This window comes from Bidens hawaiensis, unplaced genomic scaffold, assembly GCF_021521415.1.
Source record: "Bidens hawaiensis isolate Kalapana, Puna unplaced genomic scaffold, B.hawaiensis_p1.1 tig00020226_1, whole genome shotgun sequence".
NCBI classification, from domain to species: Eukaryota; Viridiplantae; Streptophyta; class Magnoliopsida; order Asterales; family Asteraceae; genus Bidens; species Bidens hawaiensis.
In genome coordinates, this window is record NW_027493076.1 from 240,408 (window position 1) to 259,760 (window position 19,353).

The 19,353-nt window shown below is 34.0% G+C and overlaps 3 protein-coding genes and 1 non-coding gene across 6 annotated transcripts; 3 read left to right on the top strand and 1 right to left on the bottom strand.

Moving 5' to 3' along the window:
• The first annotated feature begins 228 nt into the window (after positions 1 to 228).
• Positions 229 to 4,221, top strand: LOC143560126 (homeobox-leucine zipper protein HAT14-like). 2 transcript variants are annotated; one of them, XM_077048503.1, is made up of 4 exons: positions 229 to 721; positions 1,508 to 1,893; positions 3,680 to 3,759; positions 3,853 to 4,221. In XM_077048503.1, exons 1-4 carry the CDS (start codon positions 421 to 423, stop codon positions 4,109 to 4,111), a joined length of 1,026 nt encoding a protein of 341 aa, XP_076904618.1. In that variant the 5' UTR covers positions 229 to 420; the 3' UTR covers positions 4,112 to 4,221. The 2 variants fall into 2 exon arrangements, with proteins under 2 accessions (XP_076904618.1, XP_076904617.1); XM_077048502.1 differs by having other exon boundaries at positions 232 to 721; positions 1,502 to 1,893; positions 3,853 to 4,220.
• A 1,551-nt stretch (positions 4,222 to 5,772) lies between these two features.
• Positions 5,773 to 6,995, bottom strand: LOC143560134 (uncharacterized). The gene is made up of 5 exons (XM_077048511.1): positions 6,450 to 6,995; positions 6,211 to 6,334; positions 6,033 to 6,118; positions 5,887 to 5,943; positions 5,773 to 5,800 (listed from the first exon to the last, which is right to left on the bottom strand). Exons 1-5 carry the CDS (start codon positions 6,890 to 6,892, stop codon positions 5,773 to 5,775), a joined length of 738 nt encoding a protein of 245 aa, XP_076904626.1. The 5' UTR covers positions 6,893 to 6,995.
• Positions 6,996 to 12,793: 5,798 nt separating this feature from the next.
• On the top strand, positions 12,794 to 14,216 carry LOC143560127 (thioredoxin-like 3-1, chloroplastic). Of its 2 annotated transcripts, XM_077048504.1 has the most exons (5): positions 12,794 to 13,247; positions 13,357 to 13,431; positions 13,658 to 13,724; positions 14,004 to 14,021; positions 14,096 to 14,216. In XM_077048504.1, exons 1-5 carry the CDS (start codon positions 12,940 to 12,942, stop codon positions 14,192 to 14,194), a joined length of 567 nt encoding a protein of 188 aa, XP_076904619.1. In that variant the 5' UTR covers positions 12,794 to 12,939; the 3' UTR covers positions 14,195 to 14,216. The 2 variants fall into 2 exon arrangements, with proteins under 2 accessions (XP_076904619.1, XP_076904620.1); XM_077048505.1 differs by lacking the exon at positions 14,004 to 14,021.
• A 1,740-nt stretch (positions 14,217 to 15,956) lies between these two features.
• Positions 15,957 to 16,038, top strand: TRNAS-GCU (transfer RNA serine (anticodon GCU)). Its single transcript has one exon. It is a non-coding gene; the product is annotated as a tRNA-Ser (tRNA).
• The last annotated feature ends 3,315 nt before the right edge of the window (positions 16,039 to 19,353 follow it).

Consider the following 19,353-nt stretch of genomic DNA (forward strand, 5'->3'; position numbering starts at 1 on the left):
TTGTATAAATCTTTCCTACCCCAAATCAAATCTAAACAAAATTCTTTAAGAAAAATCAAAACACAAAAACAAGATAACTTTATGCTCCTTAATCAAACCAACAATTAAAATAAAAAAAAATAAAAACAAAAATAAAAAAAAAAACAAAACAAAAAACCCTTGTTTTTCTTTTGTTGGGTTTTGTCTTGTGTTTATACTCTCTCTCTCATCTCTATCTATCTATCTAACCCATATCTATATAATAATAATAATAATATAAAACATTTTTAATTCAATTCAATACGTACATGTACACATACTGTACCCTAATAGCCTATTTATATAAGTCTCCTTTTGTCCTTAACCTTACATACCTCATGTCTTCACAGATTTTCTAGAGAGAGAAAGATATAGTTTTCTAGAGAGAGAAGCAAACAAAACATGGAGCTTGCTTTGAGTTTAGGTGATACACCAAAACCCTTCATGTTGTTGGATCAACAACAACATAAGAATATGAAAGATTTAGGGTTTTGCATGGGGTTTAAAAGCAACAAAAATAAACTTGAAGATGTTCATGATGACAAAGTTAGAATAAGTTGTTCTTCTTCATCTGATCCATCATCATCATCACCGCCGTTGCAACTTGATCTGCTACCCTTCTCACCGGTTCTTAAATCACCGCCGCCGCCGCCACCACCACCGGCTTCAACTCACCGGACTTTCCCATGGCTCTCAAAAAACTGTAAAATCTCATGTTTTAATTCTTAATTTTTTTTAAAATACTTTTACAGGTTGTAGTGAAATAATACACTACATATAATTAGTAACAAATTATCATGTTTTATGTCTTACTAAACACAGCAACGTTTTATTATTATTATTATTATTATTATTATTATTATTATTATTATTATTATTACTACAGTTAGTTTAATGAAATTTTGGTTGGTGATTTATAAAAGAAAATTGTCATTTCTAGATACAGCAACAACTTATTATTATTATTATTATTATTATTATTATTATTATTATTATTATTATTATTATTATTATTATTATTATTATTACTGTTTTAATATCTTTTTTATTATTAGTATTGTTATTATTATTCTCATATTAATATTACTTATTACAAGAAATTTCAATTCAGTTTAGGTTTGTATAGGGTTTATATAAAACAAACTAGTCATTTTTATATATAGCAACATTTATTATTCTTGTTATTATTATTATTATTACTATTATTATTGTTATAAGTAATTTTAATCTAACTTCGGTTACCATGATAGACTATAAATTATTGACATTTCTAATAAATTTTTTCGTTAATAAATATCAATGTTTTAGTGATGGTATGAAAAAAAAACATTGTCATTTCTATGTTTAGCAAGTTGTTGTTATTATTATTTAGTGTTAGTATTATTTATTACAAGTAAATTATTTACCGTGATTTAGATTCTATGATTTAATATTTAAACCAACAAACCATTAGTTGTAATGTTTTATGTTTCTTTTGACACAGTGATAGTTGAATCAGGATCACAAATCACTAAACCAACAAAAGTTATCGATGCAAAACCATTGACAATCGCATCGGACCATGAAACCGGAGAAGAACAACAGGTGGCTGGAGATTCATCTCCGAACAACAGTACTAACAGTGGAACATCATCATTTCAGATAAATTTCACTTCCATTTTCAATGGTGGAAGGTCCTTTAACTCGAGGAAAAGAGATTCTGTCAACCTTGAATTAGTTGATGTTATAGAAAGAGATCATAGAGCTTGTTCGAGAGGCGGTGGTGGCTTAAGTGATGAAGATGAAAACGGGTTGACCAGGAAAAAGCTTCGACTCACGAAAGAGCAGTCGGCTTTCCTGGAAGATAGTTTTAAAGAACATAACTCACTTAACCCTGTAAGTCTCTCATTTTTCACTTGTTTTAATTGCATAGTCGAGTCCAACATGTCATGAATAGAGTAATGTTATAACTTATAACCCTAAGATTTGATGAATTTTAATCTTTAAACGACCTAGCTTTACGATCCAAAAAGAGCTAGCAGTATAGCTTGTTGCATACTTGCTTTATATTTTTCCATATAATTTGAGAAAATCCTGAGTTCGGAGAAAACTCTATGAAGTTTGCTTCACATCCAAGCGAGTTTATTTACTTATAGTACGTTTAGCAAATCTATGTGTTAGGGGGGAAAGGGAACCATTCTGGTGCGCCTTTAGGGTAGTAGTTCACTAAACGCGTACACCGCCCCCACTACTTGGGGTAGTGCTTGAAAGATTGGTAATCGGGTAGCAGTTTAGGGTAGTTGACGGATTGTAATTTGTATGTTTGAAGTGGCCAAATTTTATGATTAATCTTAGTGGAGCATCTATCTCACCGTTAATTACTCCATCCGTCCCATTATAAGAGTCCATATTTTTCTTTTTATTTGTCTCATTACAAGTGTGTACTTTCAAAATTTATAAGTCAATTTTCAAGTTTGCCCTTAAACACACAACTAACATTAATAAACAATATTGATGGGTCCACTTTTCAAGAGCATTATTGTCATTTGGTAAGAAAAAAAAGTAATCATTTAACCCAACTTAAACTTTGTATTTTTCAAACATGGACACTTATAATGGGACGGGAGTAGTAATAAATTATGATTGTATATATTGAATTTTGGATTATAATATATTAATTATCACCAAACTCACGTTTTCATGAAACTAATGATACAACACAACACAACAACCTAGCTAGCATGGTTGATGTATCATTTTCTTTTCTATTATTACTAGGCTGATGTATGTAAATTAATGCTAATAGATTGATGTATCATTTCATAAAATTAATGACAACTTAATGGTCGCTCTCTTTCATTTACAACAACTATATCAAGTTGACTAGACTAGAGATCAGAGATGACCTTCAAAAATAATACACGGCTCCCTTTTTATGACATTATTATTTTTCAATTTATCGAACGTGTCTCGCCAAAATAAAAATATATTTATAAATAGTATATTTCACATAAATAAGTAATAAATGACTTTGGTGTAGAACTGAAAGGAGTTAACGTGCGGTGCCACTTTGCCAAGCTCCATATGCTTATGTTGTACTTTTCATTGATTATATGTCATGAGATGTATGATATAAGAGTCCGACAAAGTGACAAACTTCCATTATTAAACCCTAATAAAACATTTTTTTATCAAAGTAATTCTAGACATGATTAATGTTGCATGGCATGTCTTTCTTATCTCCATCATTTAGTCTACATTTACTTTAAACATTTGAGGTTTTGAGTCTATAATTCAAATAAGTAATTCAAAATATTAAAAATATAAAGATGCATTTTTATAATTTAATTTTATGTGTAATTTTATGATTTTAATTATTTTATACTCCCTCCGTCTCGATCAAAGTGTCGTAGTTTGAAAAACACAAAGTTTAATGTGGATTAAAGTATTGTTTGTTTTTGCTTACCAAATGACAATAATGCCTTTGGAATTTGGGTCCATAAATTTTGTTTATTAATGTTAATTGTGTGTGTTTAAGGGTAAACTTAGAAATTGACTAATAAATTTTGAAATTGGACATTCGTAATGGGACAAAAAAAAATGTAGACACTTTTAATGGTACGGAGGGAGTATCTAACTGATAATGAAACTAATAAATTTGTTTGTTGGTTATCTTTTTCAGAAACAAAAGCAAGCTTTAGCTAAACAGTTGAATCTACGTCCACGACAGGTTGAAGTTTGGTTTCAAAATAGAAGAGCAAGGTATAAACTATTATCATTTTTATTGTTAAAATGTTTTGATAAATGATATACCTATGAGAAGTTATTAAACCTAAGTTGATTAAATAATCACAGGACAAAACTGAAGCAAACTGAGGTAGATTGTGAATATTTAAAACGATGTTGCGAAACCCTTACCGAAGAAAACCGACGCTTGCAAAAAGAACTTCAAGAACTTCGAGCTTTAAAGACTTCTCAACCATTCTACATGCAAATGCCGGCCACCACTCTTACCATGTGCCCGTCTTGTGAACGTGTCGCTACCACTACAACCACTACCGCTACCACCTCTCCAGGCCAACAATCACCGCCTACCGGCAGTCATGGACACTAGCATAAACATAAAAATGTCAAGTAGGTTGCTTTGGCTAGTGGATTTTGACTAATTTAAGAATTTAGAAGGTAAAAAGAAACATGAATGCAAGTAGCTTTCTTGCATATGTAAATAACATCACTACTAGAAAACTGGTTGTGTTGTGACGCAGAATTGCGTCGGAAACGCGTCAGAAACAGTCGATTCCGACTCATTCACGACGCAATGTGCGTGTCAGAAAAACCTTCGTCGGAAATTCATTTATGACACGTTTCCGACACACATTGAGACACTTTTCTGACGCAAACTTTTTGTCGCAATATTCCGACACGCTTCCGACACTTTTAACAACTAATTTTAATACTATAATTACTGTATCTTTAATACCTTCTAATTTAATAATTTTAAATACTGTATTTATAATATTATAATATCGTATATGTATAAATACCGTATTAAGTTTTTTCCTTTTCCGACGCAATTCTAACACCACTTTAAATTATTCTCCGTCACAAATCCGACGCAAATATGAAATGTTTTCCGACGCAATTTTGACACATGCATGAATTGTTTTTTGACAGAATTCCGACACATATTTATCTATTTATTACGCAAAAAATACATAAAACCCACAATACATGTATAAACAACCACAAACTCACACAAAACAACTTTTACCACATCAAAACACAAAATACAGTCGTCATTAGCATCCATAAGAAAACCACAAAACCAATTTAAACGACCACAAATCCACTACATACTGAAATGTTTAAAACACTTGATATAATACTACTACTGAGGATCGGAAAGTTGCGAGTTTCTGATGGCCTCTGCAACACCTCTTTGTATCGCTTCGTCTATTTTTTGTTGCAGGTCTTGACGCAATTTTTCTTCCATCTCCTCCCGTGTTTTCCTGTCAACTTCCATTTGAACTTCCATACTATGAATCTACATATGTTTAAAACATGTATAACTATTAGTAAACGACACATAATAATAACAATAATAGTAAAAATATAATGATAACAGTAATAACAACACACCTTTTCTTGTAATTGTTGCTCAATAGATGATCGTGTAATCTCGTAAGATGTTGGTCTCCCGGTCACCACATAATTCAGATCCGAAGATCCTATCCCAAAGACCCGTTTCGTGCGGCCTTTTGCAACAACTTGTGATCACACAACAGGATCGTCGTCACTGAATTCAGGTCCATACTTCTCCAACATCAAAAAAAAGTACTCCTCCTACAAGTCATCACCAACAAGTTTGTTTGAATACTAAGCTTCATATGATAAATTATTTAACAATTTTAAGGTGAAACATAGAACTTACATAAGCTTCTCTAGCTCGTTCGGTACAAAACACCATCCCCTCCAAGTTGTTAACGTCTAGCTCTCCAGCCAACAGTTTTCTTTTACCTTCTTTGTTAAGGTGGGTAACAAGAAATATTTTCTTAAAAGTTGGTTCCCTACCAAGGGCCTTCCTCTGGAGAAATAAAAGGATATAGAGTGCAGTAAGTGTTAAAATGATATACAATTATTAGAAGTCATGAGAAAAATATTATTAACTTACCAGTCTAACACGATACTCATCGTATCCAATTGAGCCACCTGTATGCCGGGAAAACTTGCCACTACTGTCGATTTTCATGCGGTTTGCTTTTGCGCTTTTAGACTTCATGTTCCACTCCTCCGTGTCCCAAGCCTGTACAAAATGAAAAACAAAAAAAAATTGCATAATATAAAAAAGACAAACAGGAAATAAGGAATGATATCAACTTGTTTATTAACTCTCTTACATCACACATCTCTTCCCATACACTTTCAGCAATCAAATCAGGTGGGAATCTACGAATGATATCAAATTTGTTATCGTTTTCTTGGATTCACATCCGCCTAACTTGGCTTTTTTTGAAGATTGAAATTTTAGGTTGTACACGATGTCCCTGTATCGTGACTTTATCATGTTGATAAAAGCTTCACGATTGAATTCATTGCAATCAGGATCCCAACTCCAACGAGTCTGCAAAAAATAAAAAGTGAAAGTCAAATGTGTAAAGTTAACAAAAATAAGCATAAACCAAACAGTTAATAAATAACTCTATGATACGTTACCTTAAATTTGTCATACATCTTATCGAGTATATCCTTTGGGACCTGTGTAAATGTGATCCATGGTCCTTTAAGATGCTCACTTAGAATGGCGTAAATACTTTGGTGAACTTCAAATTTTCCAAACCTGTAATATTAAGTAGGAAAAATTCAGACGAGGTGAACAAGTGATCTCAAATTCCAAAAATAAACCATATATATTTATAATAACATAGATTAAAATGAAGAAACTAAAGACATACCCTTGACCAACTCGCTCTATAGGTGGCTTCTGAGATAGAACACGAGCTCTACCTCCGGAAGTCGAGTCGCGTTGAGAGGCATCATTAGGTGTTTCATCCCCATCGTCATCGTCATTGTCCAACTCATGATCATAATCATCATCCTCATAGTCAGAGATCGATTGTAAGTGTCGAGAGTGTGGGGGATTATGCGAACTAGTATGACTACTATTACCAGGACCAATATGTCTCCCATGACTTACGACACGACCTCCTGCCCCATGAAATACGACACGACCTCCTGATGAGGTGTATTTCTGTAAGCCACTAGCATCACCACTAACAGGACTAGAGTAAACTGACTGTTGTCTGCCTGAACTAACACTTGGATGCGGGACACGCCCACGAGCTCCACCAGCACGTCGCTTATCTTGTCTACCAGACATAATGAATATACCCTGCATTTATTATAAAACAAAAATGGTCAAGTACATAATGTTTACTTAATAAACAATTTATGTTTCTAAGTGTACAGTATCAAGAAATATTTTAAACATATAACACAAAACAATTGCTAGTCATTTAAACATATATTGCACTAGTTATTTGATTTGAGAGATGAAAATCTAGAATTTACATACAAGTGTACAGTAAATAAAATATAGAAAATATTGCAATACTTATTTGATTTGAGAGGAAAATTGTTAGACATTAACACAAACACCTTCTGTTCAAACAAAGATAGGACATCATATGGTTAAACACACATACACATTTCAGCTATTATTAGCAAGCAAAACATCTCGACGATGTTTATATTATTTTACACTGTGAAGATTTTTAACTGAATAGGGTTATAAATTTAATCAAGTAACTAACCTCGTGAGGTTACCGAAGAACAGCCACGGCCAAATGAATTTAGGGTTTAAAAACTAAGTCAATAGGCTTTTAGGGGTTAAAAAACTCTTGCCAAATAAATAAAAAAAGCACTAGTGGACTTTAAACGGGGGCTAATATGACTAGTGGGGCCCGAATTCAGTGGTATTATATGCTTGGTTCGGTTAATCAGGTCGGTTACTTCGATTTTGTATACAGATTATGACGTAAATATCCTATGTCCAGTATAAAATATAGCATTATCATATTTTGACGTAATGTATATATTATAGCAAATGTGATCCATTAAGACCTTTAAGTGTTTTCGACAAGCTGATTTGGGTAATAAACGGGTGAAAGTACACCATTAAAATCGTGTCTAAATGGGTTCAGCCCGTTAAACCATGTGTGAGTCATGACACGTTTACGACCCATTTTTATTAAATAGGATATTGATCCACGTGAGTCATGACACGACCCATTTTTATGAAACAAAAAATACAATTTTGTTTTTAGTTTTCAAAATTGAAACCTTTTTTTTATTATTCTATCTTTTGCACAAAGTCATTATAAATGAAACACGTTTACTTCACAAATTCAAACATATAATGCGTTTACATAAATATGGTTTGTATAACTATAACATATAACAACTCTTTGTAATTGTGTAAGTACAACTGTAATGTTACACGTGTATGCTTGTACATTATATAGCAAGCATAAGTTAGGGAGAAAGATATTGCCCATATAGCGAAGTTATACAAAGAAATAGATTAAAAAATGTATGTTTTAATGTCGAGTAAACAAAACAAATTATAGCAGTCGGAAATGTGTAGCAAATAGGTAGCAACTTGCTACAAATTTTCTACGCATTTGCCACAAAATAACCGTTGTGTCGGAACTGCGTCGAAACCGACATTAGTATTTTACTAAATGTATTAGGAAATAAATAAAAGTAACCGTTGTGTCGGAATTGCGTCGGAAATTCCGACACATTTCCGACATAATATGTATTTTCTTACCTAATTACGTATTAACAAATTTTTTTTATAAAGTTGTAATAATGCGTCAAAAAATATATATCAAAAAATATATTTAACATATTAAAAAAATACAAAAGTACAAAATTAAACTTTTGTGTCGGATTTGCGCCGGAAATTACAACACATCAATGTATTATGTTTTAATTAAAAAAATGTTATATATTTTTCCCGACGCAATCCAGACAACAGTTGTATTATCGCGTAAATATATGACATAAGATAAAGAATTAAATTGATGCGTCGGAACGGTTGTCGGAAATTCAGACGCATTTCTGACGGAATTTAGGATTTGTCGGAAGTGTGTCGTAACAAACGACAAAAAAATTGAGTTACATTTTATGTCGAAAATGTGTCGGAAAACACGTGACAAAATCCAACGCAAAAATTTGCGTCACGAAATTCGTAGCAATGATACCATTTTCTAGTAATGCATTTTGCCTTTCTTTTGACAATTATTTGTTTTTCTTTGCTTCTTTTATTGTTTTTGGAGCTCTTTTGTTAGATGGTAATCATATGATCGATATGGTTTTGACTATGAAATTGGTACCTATAAAAGAAAGTTGATTCATTTTCTTTTTTACTTAATTTTAAATATCATTTTGTAATTGATTAATAAAGGTAAATATGACACCAAGTCATATACAGTATTAACAAACTAGTCATAATTGAAGTTATTACGGGACATGCATCATTACTCTTTTGATAAACGTTTGATGGTTAAGAACTCAATAAAAATGGATGGTGATTACTTCTTGACCATAGATTAAAGTGTGATGAATATTAAACCCTTTAAAAGGAAATTGTTAACTTTTTTTTTTCTAGAAGTATGAGCAATGAGCTAAGGCTGAGGGGTGTGGGGGCGCGAGTGGGGGCGCCAGCCAATAATATTGTGACGTGTGGCAGAGAGAGAAACTTGATAAGATGGGTGTTGGTAGTGGTGCTCGCGCCCCGGGCCATGGTGTGGAGGGGCGCGAGAGGGGGCGCGAGAGGGGGCGCGAGCGGTTTATTTTTTTTTTTTTTATAAATGTATTAAAAAAACGTATTATTAAAAAAACAAGAAATTATTTAAAAAAACACACATTAATTAAAAAAACACATTAATATCTAAAAAAAAATTAAAGTACTAAAAAAAACATTATTCTTATTCTTCGGCTTGGTCTTTTTCGATCAACCTCTTCCGGATACGTTCCTTTTGTTTTTCCATCAGCATTTGGTCGACCGGATTTAGGTTACTGAAGTCTCTTGTAAGGAAATCCAAATCTCTCATTCTTTTTTTTTCCTTTTTGTCATTAGAGACCACCTCCATGGTTTTGTTGAATTTATTGAGGGATTCAACAAGATCGGTGATGTTTACGGCTTCCCCCTCAGCCGGTTTTTTCCCCCTGGCGTCCCTTCCCAATGGCCGCCTCCTCGACGGTGAAGACGTTTCCTCCCCCGCAACGTTTAGGTCGAATCCAACCCGGCAATCCGACCCGGCGGAAGTGCTGTACGCTCCAGACGAACTAGTTTTAGTCCGTTTCGGCCCTACTTCCGCATCAACGTCCGGCGCCACCAGCTCAACCCACTTAGAACACCTTCTCAACATCTCCCACACCTTTACATCGTCCCACGTCTTCACCGTCCCATACCTCCGCAGGCACTCCTGCTTCCACTCTTCGACAGTGAAATTATAAACCGCCAAATCGTCACTGCCACTTGGTCTCATACGACCGGCGTTCCTGTTGAACAGATTAGTAAACAAGCCGACAAATTTTCTGATTTCGGTCCACCGACCCGAAATCATATCGGCGTTCCGCTCTGTACTCCCAACGAGCGAATAGAACGTCTCCCTAACCTTTGTCCAAAAGACCTTGCTCTTTTGGTAGTCCGCTGCAAAATGCATAAATAAATTTGTAAGTCATTTAACTTTTTTATTAAAAATCATTTTTAAAAACGTTAAAACAATTACCGCAACGCCGATCCTCAGAAGTGACTATCCAAGCCCGACACAGGGCTTCCTTCTCATCCGATGACCACGGAGTGATTTTCCGTTTCGTCCTTCCGGTCGAAGCCGAACCCGACCCGTCCGTTGCAACTTGTTTTTTCCGGTGGACGCGTCTTCTTTGTCCCGCAGCTTCACCTTCTGGTTCTGGTTCTTGTGTCTCCGGAACTACAAGTTAGGAGACGGTTATATGTTGGATGGTTGAAAGCCGGATGATTGTTGCGACCCCGAATAAAACATCGCTTGGTCCGGTGCCGACCATAAATCGTCGTAACTGTAATCTGAATCTAGGTTTGGGTACCAATTTCCAGCCATGTAATCTGATATTGGTATGTGATATTGGTTTTGGGTGTGGTATGTGAGAAGGGTTTTGGGTGTGGTATGTATTGGTTTAGGAATATATATGTGATATATAGAGGAATATATATAGAGGAAAAATTTTTTTTTTTTTTAATATACATTAATATGAGCCAACGGCTCTATTTACGGAACCCAAGATGCCTTCACGCTCCCCCCAGCCGCTACCCCTCTTGCGCCTGCCTCTTTTTCCGCGCTCGCGCCCCTCTCGCGCCCCTCTCGCGCCTCGGTGGTGTGGTGCTCGCGCCCCGGGGCGCGAGCGGCTGTCCTCTTGCGCCCTTCCTAGCGCTCCACACCCCTCAGCGTAATCAATTATCATAATTAATAATTATTGTTCAAAGTTCAAACTACTATTTGGTGAGTACATAAGGACTAATTAATTGATGCAGTCAACTCTGAATATTCTGGTTTTTCAAATATTAGATTTTTATAGAACAAAAATTTGAACGCTCTTCAAGTTTACTTATAATCTCACCATTTTAGAAAACACAACGTTTCATCTCACTTTAATACCAAAAGTCAAAAACTCGTTAACTTTTGAGTTTTTTTTTTTTACTTTCAGTTCAAATTTCCTTGAACTTATTTTTGAATGTTTAACTATTCAATTATACTTTTTAAGCGACCTATTTTCGTTAATAAAATTTATATCGAAATGTTAAATATTATTGTGCATTTTGTTTTCTTTATTTTATCTAGCCCCAAGAAATGGTAGGTTCAACTGAAAACAATAAGAGACCCAACGGCTTGAGCCACGAAGGAAATGGCAATGCCTCCAAGTGCTTAGGTGGCTTACTTTTGGGCGTGAGCATAGACCATGACACATGTACTTATGTGTATTTCTATAATCTATAGCCATTGTCTTTTAATTATCTGACTTTGTGTGTATTATTTTATAGCTATTATAACTTGATAATTACATGTTTCATCAGTGTAACTTAGTAGTTAACTGTACTTCGTTTTAGTCTACACTATTAAGTGCAACTACAGAGTAAATAAGTTTGTAAATTTGAAAAATGAAAATCAAAACAGAACGTAACTAGCCTTGATCTGTATCTGTGTTTACGTTTTTATTATTTCCCACAAAATGAAACTTAAAAAGTAAAAACCTAAACAAACTGGGCTTTCTAAATTTTAAGCATTGTGTTTGGGCAATTGGGCCTGTGCACAAAATTGGATCATATAAGCCCATTGTTTACTCCCTTCTTTTTAATAAAAACAAGGCATTTAATAGAATTTATTATTACTTAGTACTTTTAGTAGGATACATGGCTAGTAATAAATGTCCTAATGTTCAAGTTCACATATCTAATAAAAATAAAAATAAAAATAATATAAAATAAAAAATTTTTACAGATGATCTGTTTCTATTAATGAACCAAGCAAGATCAAAAGCAATCTAAAGATCTTTCAACATAATGATCAAATTTTCACTCGTCGTGGGCGCCACTCGCTAGGCTCCCAGTCCAGCTATTTACGTAGACTTCTCTAAAAGCGATGCCCCCTTTGAACATCCAGTTCTAGGTAGATATGCCCACTTGAACCCATAGATAAGAATAGGCTTGAACGCGCATACACTCCACTTCTTCTAAGTTGTATCAATGTTTATGTTTATGTTTATTACCTTTCATCTTAAGTAGTCCGACTAACTAAAAAGGCCTGATGAAACTTAAATCTCCAACATAATATTGAAAGAATAATATATAAAGCATGTGTAGTTTCGGTCAACCTGTTTAACTAAACGAGTTAAATATGTCAACATGGGCTTGAGCTATTTAACTAAACACGTTAACTTGAACACAACCCGTTTTTTTTAACTTGGTAGATCATTTACAAACTGAGTAACCTTGGTCCTTGACTATACTGTCGTTGAGCTGACTTTGAACCGTTATTCTTTTCAAACAAGTTTCGATTTTTATCTTCCTTGCCGGTTTACATAAGTCATTTTATCTTTGTTTTAAGTAGATTTGTTACATAAGTATGATCAAAACAGATAAATAACCTTTTAAAATCTTATACTTGAATCTCCATAATTACACATGTATGATCAACACAAATAAAAAAGAGAACTACTTTTTGATATCTTTAATAAACCCAACATTTATTATGATTTGAATCTCCATCTCTCCTTTTGGATAAGCCTTCTCTTTTATTATTTTCCAAATTTTTTCCCCATCAACCAAAATATTTAATTTCAATCTCAAAGCCCAAAACTCCTAAAGAAAATAACTATTTTTAATAAATCTTCTGTTCATAAATGTCAATTTTATCATCTAGTTCTCAACTTCTTCACATAGAACTCCATCATAGAGATCTACAGCAGGCACAAAAGCCAAATTGGTGTAATGTGTATCGATCAAACGTGACAAAAACACATGGGTTTGGTTTTGTTCGAAGAAAAACGGATCGATGGAATAAAATTGTGAAAAAAGATTGTAAAGTTGAAGCCTTTGGGGACTTATCAAGACCTTCATTTGTAGAAATGGAACCTATCAATGATATTGATCATTTGAATATTATTTTAGAACAAGCAAAACAAGCTTCTCAACCCATCATCATTGATTGGTATATATTCTTTCTCATTTTGTGATTTGTGTAGGATGGTTTCGATTATAAACTGATTATTATTCGATTTTTTTCGGGTTTTAAAGACTATCTAAGAATGCATGTGTAGGATGGCTGCTTGGTGTAGAAAATGCATATACTTGAAGCCTAAATTGGAGAAATTGGCAGCAGAATATGACATCAAGTACTTTCTTTTAAACTATTGTCTACATAAATAGTTTAATTTGAGTTCAAGTTTATTAACTCACCTTTTGTCTCTTCTATATATCATGTATCATAAACTTATATTGTGCAATATAATACAAAACTATAAAAGTGTGACAAAAAATGAGACAATCTATCTAATATCATAGATATGGGTATAACTATATATTTGACAAATTATTTTTTTTACTCAAATTCTTAAATAGGCTCAAATTTTATTGCGTGGATGTGAATAATGTACCACAAGCACTCGCGAAGCGTGGAAATATCTCTGTACGTAGAGCTTTTTTATTTAAATCTGATGAATCTTGTTGATATGATGTTGCTAATGGTTCATTAATTTGTTTTGATATTAACACTACTTTTGTTTGTGATGAGCTCGGATCTGTCGTCTCACTTTCTATGTGTCATATTTGTTCCACACGTATTGTAGGTTTGTACTATAGAGGATAGTGTAATATTATGCCCTATAGTTATAACCTATAATATAGATGATACAAAGATGAAACACATAAAGTGAGATAACAGATCTCTACTTGTTTGTTGACGCAGAAAATGCCAACAATTCAGGTGAGTTTTAGGTTATGAACTGGCTATTTAGAACATGCATTTTATGCCCGTTATTTAAATTTGCATTCTTGTAGTTATGGAAGGATGGAGAGATGAAATCAGAAGTGATAGGTGGGGGTAAAGCATCGCTCGTGATCGAAGAAGTTAGAGAAATGATTCATAATTTTGTATGATTTTTGTGATCTTGTTTACATATATACACTAGCCAGTTGCCCGCGCGATGCAGCGGTGTACGCGCAAACGTAATTGGTGTTAGTATGTTTGTAACCTCGCAACGGTACGTACGTAAACCGACGGTGGTATGCATTTAACGTGGCATCGGACGTGTAGCCGGTGCCAGTAAGCGCGTCACATAGCGTCTATACGTGAGCAACTCGGTATGTTATCCACGTAACCGATGCTTAAACGTGCGTAACTGGTGGCGACAAGCAAGAAGCAAAGATGAAATGTATAGTAATTTCAAATAAACTATTTTTTAGCCTAATCCATTTTGACGGACCAGTTCCGACCCGAATTCCGTTTTGACATGAACCCTTTCGATCTAAACTCATCCCAACATGAACTAAATTAACCCTTTTTGTATTAACATGTTCAAATCTAACCAATTCCAACACCATTAGCCGAACATGTCCGACCAGTTGCCGGTAATAAATGGTAATCGCGTAACATGTTAGTTTTTTAAAAATTAATAAACTATAGCAATACCATACTCAAATTAAAGAGAATAAAATGCTCGTTTTTATGATGTAATTATTTAGAAAAAAATATTAAAGAGTTAAAAAGTTACGGTCGTTAAAGAGTCGTGTGGGTAGTTGGTTTAGATTTAGGGGGGAATGTGTAACTATCTAATAAGTTAACAAAACTTGATTGAAGTTGAAGGACCATTATTGTAACTTATTTTTGAATGAGCAAAGACTAAGTTGTCCCTACATTTTTAAAATTTTATGCATTATTACTTGTATAACATGCAATAAGAGTAGTACCTTTTAAATTTTAAGAGGTCCTTAACTCTTATATTATATATAGTATAGATATATTCCTCAAATTACACTCTATGCCGATATATGTACAGTTTCTATTCATTTGTTCCATTTTTTACGTTTCCTTTTTTCGCTTCAAAGTAAGAGAACGTATGTACTCCATAGTTTCGTCGTTGTATTGTATAAATGATTAGCGTAGATACATGATAAAGTGTATGGTTGGACAAGGTTGTCCTAAATTGCGACGGTATCTCTCTTTTTAAAAGATTCAATAATTTACAAAATAACATGAAGCATGACATCTACAACGATACTATATCTTACGACCCATGTTAAAAGCAAAACAAACTAAGAGTGGTTTCACATACTATATCGTAAACTATTTTGTATGAGTGTGGTTTCAAATAAAAACCAAAAACGTAACGTTGGTATGTAAATCATCAAACTAGTCAACTCTAGCACTATTTGAAGCAACATACACAATAACTTTTATTATAAATTTTCATTTTGACTTTTCTGCTTTAACGAAAACATTGATAGGCGATGCATGATGGTACTTTCGTGTTAAGGAGACACGTTGTCCCCCACCCTATCATGACGTACACCTGACATAATGAGATCACAATAGTATATTGATGATGAAAAATGAGAGTTGCTTTTAAAAAGATAAAATTTTAAAACAAGTGGCATGCTTTGTATTGATTATAACTATTTTACTAATACATTTAGCTAAGTAGATTAATGTCTTGAATTTATTTAAAGATTAACCTGATAAAGAAAAAGTCAAAAAAACACTACAGTTCCACTGATGAATCAAAAGTTAAAAAAGAGTTACCAGTTCACAAGGTATACACACTTAATATATACACCAGTTAACATTTTATAGAAAAGATTCTATTTATCATAGCATGTCATGTCACATTATATTAGATATATAGTAAAAACTATCACAATTGTCGCTTTGGCCGAGTGGTTAAGGCGTGTGCCTGCTAAGTACATGGGGTTTCCCCGCGAGAGTTCGAATCTCTCAGGCGACGAAATGGCTTTTTAATATTTGTATTTTTATATCCAGTGTATAGCCTTTGAATACAATGGTCATATTTTACTGAATTCATGTTTAATTACAAAGTGACTAAAAGCATATTTTGGAATCTAGTTTTAATTCTTAAGAGTCGATAACTTTTTGGTCTACAAATTTGTTACATCAAGCTTTTATCGAGTGATTTACATTTGAGTAAAGAAGACTCGGATCGTATTTTATAAAATTAACGCTTGTATACAAAAATGAGATCAAAACATATTTGGACTCTAGATTCGATTAAGATTGAGATTACAAACAATTTTTGATGTATTTAATAAAGATTAGGATGAGGCTTACATGTTGTGACAGGAACAAAATCACGAATTTGTGGTTTATTTTGTTCAATGTTGAGGTATTATTCTTCACAAATCATGTTTTATGGTTTGTTTAGGATTAAATATGTGGATTCCACATCCTGTGTTTGTTGGGTTTTAGACAGGAGTTGGTTTACTATAATATGGTTGGGTTTTTGACAAACGACCGTGCCAATAGGCTGTCCATTATGGTGAGTGTGAAATGCGAAAAAAAAGGATGTAACGTAGACAATAGGGGGTTTCATATTTCATAGCTAACCTACCAACATGTGTTATGAAGACGTGAAATGTGAAGTGTGATGGTGAGATGAAGTGGAGATGACTGGGTTAGATAAGAAACAAACATGCCCTCATGCTAGCTATCACGCCCACATTCTTTCTCTTGTGCCCCTTTAATGCCCAGTGTATGGTGCCTAGGAAGCCAAGTGGCGGTGCTCCGTGCCCAATTCACGTCTCCAATAACTAACGGCCTTAAAATGGAGGTGGGGTTACTAATTACGGTTGTTATATGTTATAACAAAAGTGCAGTAACTATAAGGTTGCTAGAGAAATTGAGTTGGTTTAGATTGTCAACTCTAATCAAAGACAACTCTGGTCTATCATTCAAGTCAAAGTTGGATGCGTGGAAGGCTAAGGATGAAAGCATCCTTTCTGAATCGGGTAAAGTTGTTAAACACGAGAAAACTTGTTTAGAAAGTCAACATGTGTTTCTCCAATTTACTTTTAATACATTTGATTTTCTGGCCCCGAAGGCTGTGAATTTTTTGAGCATAGTTCAGTTATCGTGCATGACATTTCTTCGGCTCCTAAGTCCCAAAGTTTCGGTTTTATTATGATTGGTTTTGCTATTCAAAAGGGAGTTGCGACTCAGCTTGTTTGCCACTTTATTGTAATCGTTTTGAGTTTAATGACAATTATATTATTCATTAAAAAATATTATATTTTATTTTTAGTATATTTTAGTTTGCATTTTTTTTTATTTATTACTAATTGTATTTCAAGCGTACCATCATAGTAAAAGCTAAGTGTGGGGATACCGTTCCATGAGAAAATGAGATTTCAGTTAAGCGACCCAGAGTGCTTTCATGTTCATTTTGCTGTGGTTAATCCAGGTACGTGTATATTATGTTGTAACCGAACTTTGTGGGTGTCGTTCATTATAAACCCTCACGAGACCCCACTCGTCCTCCCGGGCTACCGGGAGGTTTACAGGGCTTGTTGCATACGCTAAATGCAATCGTGATTCCTACGAAAGTGAGTTAGGTCTTTTAACGTTTTTAACTAACTTAACAGAATTTCTTATGAAACGACTTAATTTGGCTCGGTAATTATTTTAATAAAATTAATAAATATTCATTTTCATAACTCTTAAAAGACCCATGTCTTACACTCGTGAGAAGCTTGCTTCTACATGTCTCGAGATTTTGCAGGTTCGATTGTCAGTTTGGTAATTGGATGACACGAGAGTATACGAGTGTTTATGAGAGTTCACGAGCCGACTGGTCCTTCTCCAGTCCCGTTGATATCAGGTGATTTCAGTTTCATAATTTATTTTGTTTTTATTAATTTAAACGTTAAAAGTGTAATTGTATAATTATTAGTAGAACCGTCACATTTGAGCCCCGAATTTTAAAATTGCTTATTAGTCAAAAATTAAATTCCAACCCCGTCCCTCAAATGTTTATTAATCATTATATCTATTTTAACATTGAGGACAATGTAAACCTTAACTGTGGGGATGGGGGAAATTTGAAAAATTTTAGCTCGATAGTAACTCGAAGAGTGTTAAGAAACCAAAGTTGTTAACCGTTAATTATTGCCATTAATGCCAAGTCATAGGTTTTTGGTCATGGTTGGTTTTTCAGCGTCTCGTTAGTATTTCTCACAAATGTTTTTATTACGAGAAGTTGAAAATGGGGTCGTTTAGGCGGGGATAACGAGTCATGGGGACAGGTACACATGTTTATATCGTCAACCCTATTCCTCCGGTACGTGTGTGAGTTGACCCAAATATATATAATACACATATAATATATAGTAAACACACGTCATTTGAGTGCTTTCACTGATGTTCATGGATTACGGGATCGTAGTTGGCAAAATGCAAAAGTGATAGAGGCAATTAGGTTAAGCCTCGTCTGGATGAGCGAGAGTATGGGTACTGGGGGGTTGGGCCTCATACATTATACATATGAGCGTGGGTAATGTGAGGGGCAGGGGGTTGGGTCCCTTAGAAAACATTTCTTGGACTTATTTTTCGTTTGTTTAACCCCGACATTATGTTACGAGACGATCCGGCTTACTAGGTTTATTTGTAATTGTAATTGTTTTTGTTTTTGTTCTTGTATTTGTATTTGTTCCATTGTTAAGCATCATGTTATTATGCTTAAAAAAATTGAGAAAAAGACAAAAAGATGTCTGTTTATGTTCAATTATATATTCTGTAGTTCGTTGAAGTTCGTTTATGTCAAAAAAAAAATTGTGAAATCAGTATGTTGATAGTTTGTTTATTTAGATGTATATAATCAGTCAGTTAGTTGTACTTTAGTTTCGTTTATTTAGATGTTTTGTAATAAGCCGGGTCGGATCGTTTGAGCTACTTAAATATTTCCCTTCCATACAAGCACCTGGCCCCGTTACAACCCTTTTATTGATCTCTTGATTTGCATTTGTGCCAAAGCAGCTTGATGGATTAATATGTACTTATGAGTGATATTGAGAGCTGAGTGATACTGGCACATCTTTTGCTAGTCCATATATTAAACCGAGAGGAGAGATGTTATATTACGAGTGGTATGAGCATGTGTGCCTTAACCGGAAACAAAGTACACCTGTCTGGGCGGCTCTGTTGTTTTTATTATAACATTTAACAGTATTTGTGAGATGTCAATCTAAAAACAGTGTCAGTCTGGGAAACTGGGTATGACTTTAAACCTTACTAGTATTAATGGCGATAA

Excerpts from the sequence above, each read along its gene's own strand:
- LOC143560134 (XM_077048511.1), bottom strand. The coding sequence starts at position 6,892 with ATGCAGGGTATATTCATTATGTCTGGTAGACAAGATAAGCGACGTGCT. Across the intron at positions 6,335-6,449 it reads ATAGAGCGAGTTGGTCAAGG|GTTTGGAAAATTTGAAGTTC; the intron begins GTATGTCTTTAG and ends TTAATATTACAG. Across the intron at positions 5,944-6,032 it reads TCACGATACAGGGACATCGT|ATTCCCACCTGATTTGATTG; the intron begins GTACAACCTAAA and ends TATCATTCGTAG.
- LOC143560127 (XM_077048504.1), top strand. The coding sequence starts at position 12,940 with ATGTCAATTTTATCATCTAGTTCTCAACTTCTTCACATAGAACTCCAT. Across the intron at positions 13,248-13,356 it reads CAACCCATCATCATTGATTG|GATGGCTGCTTGGTGTAGAA; the intron begins GTATATATTCTT and ends ATGCATGTGTAG. Across the intron at positions 13,432-13,657 it reads GCAGCAGAATATGACATCAA|GCTCAAATTTTATTGCGTGG; the intron begins GTACTTTCTTTT and ends ATTCTTAAATAG.
- LOC143560126 (XM_077048502.1), top strand. The coding sequence starts at position 421 with ATGGAGCTTGCTTTGAGTTTAGGTGATACACCAAAACCCTTCATGTTG. Across the intron at positions 722-1,501 it reads CCCATGGCTCTCAAAAAACT|TGATAGTTGAATCAGGATCA; the intron begins GTAAAATCTCAT and ends CTTTTGACACAG. Across the intron at positions 3,760-3,852 it reads TTTCAAAATAGAAGAGCAAG|GACAAAACTGAAGCAAACTG; the intron begins GTATAAACTATT and ends AAATAATCACAG.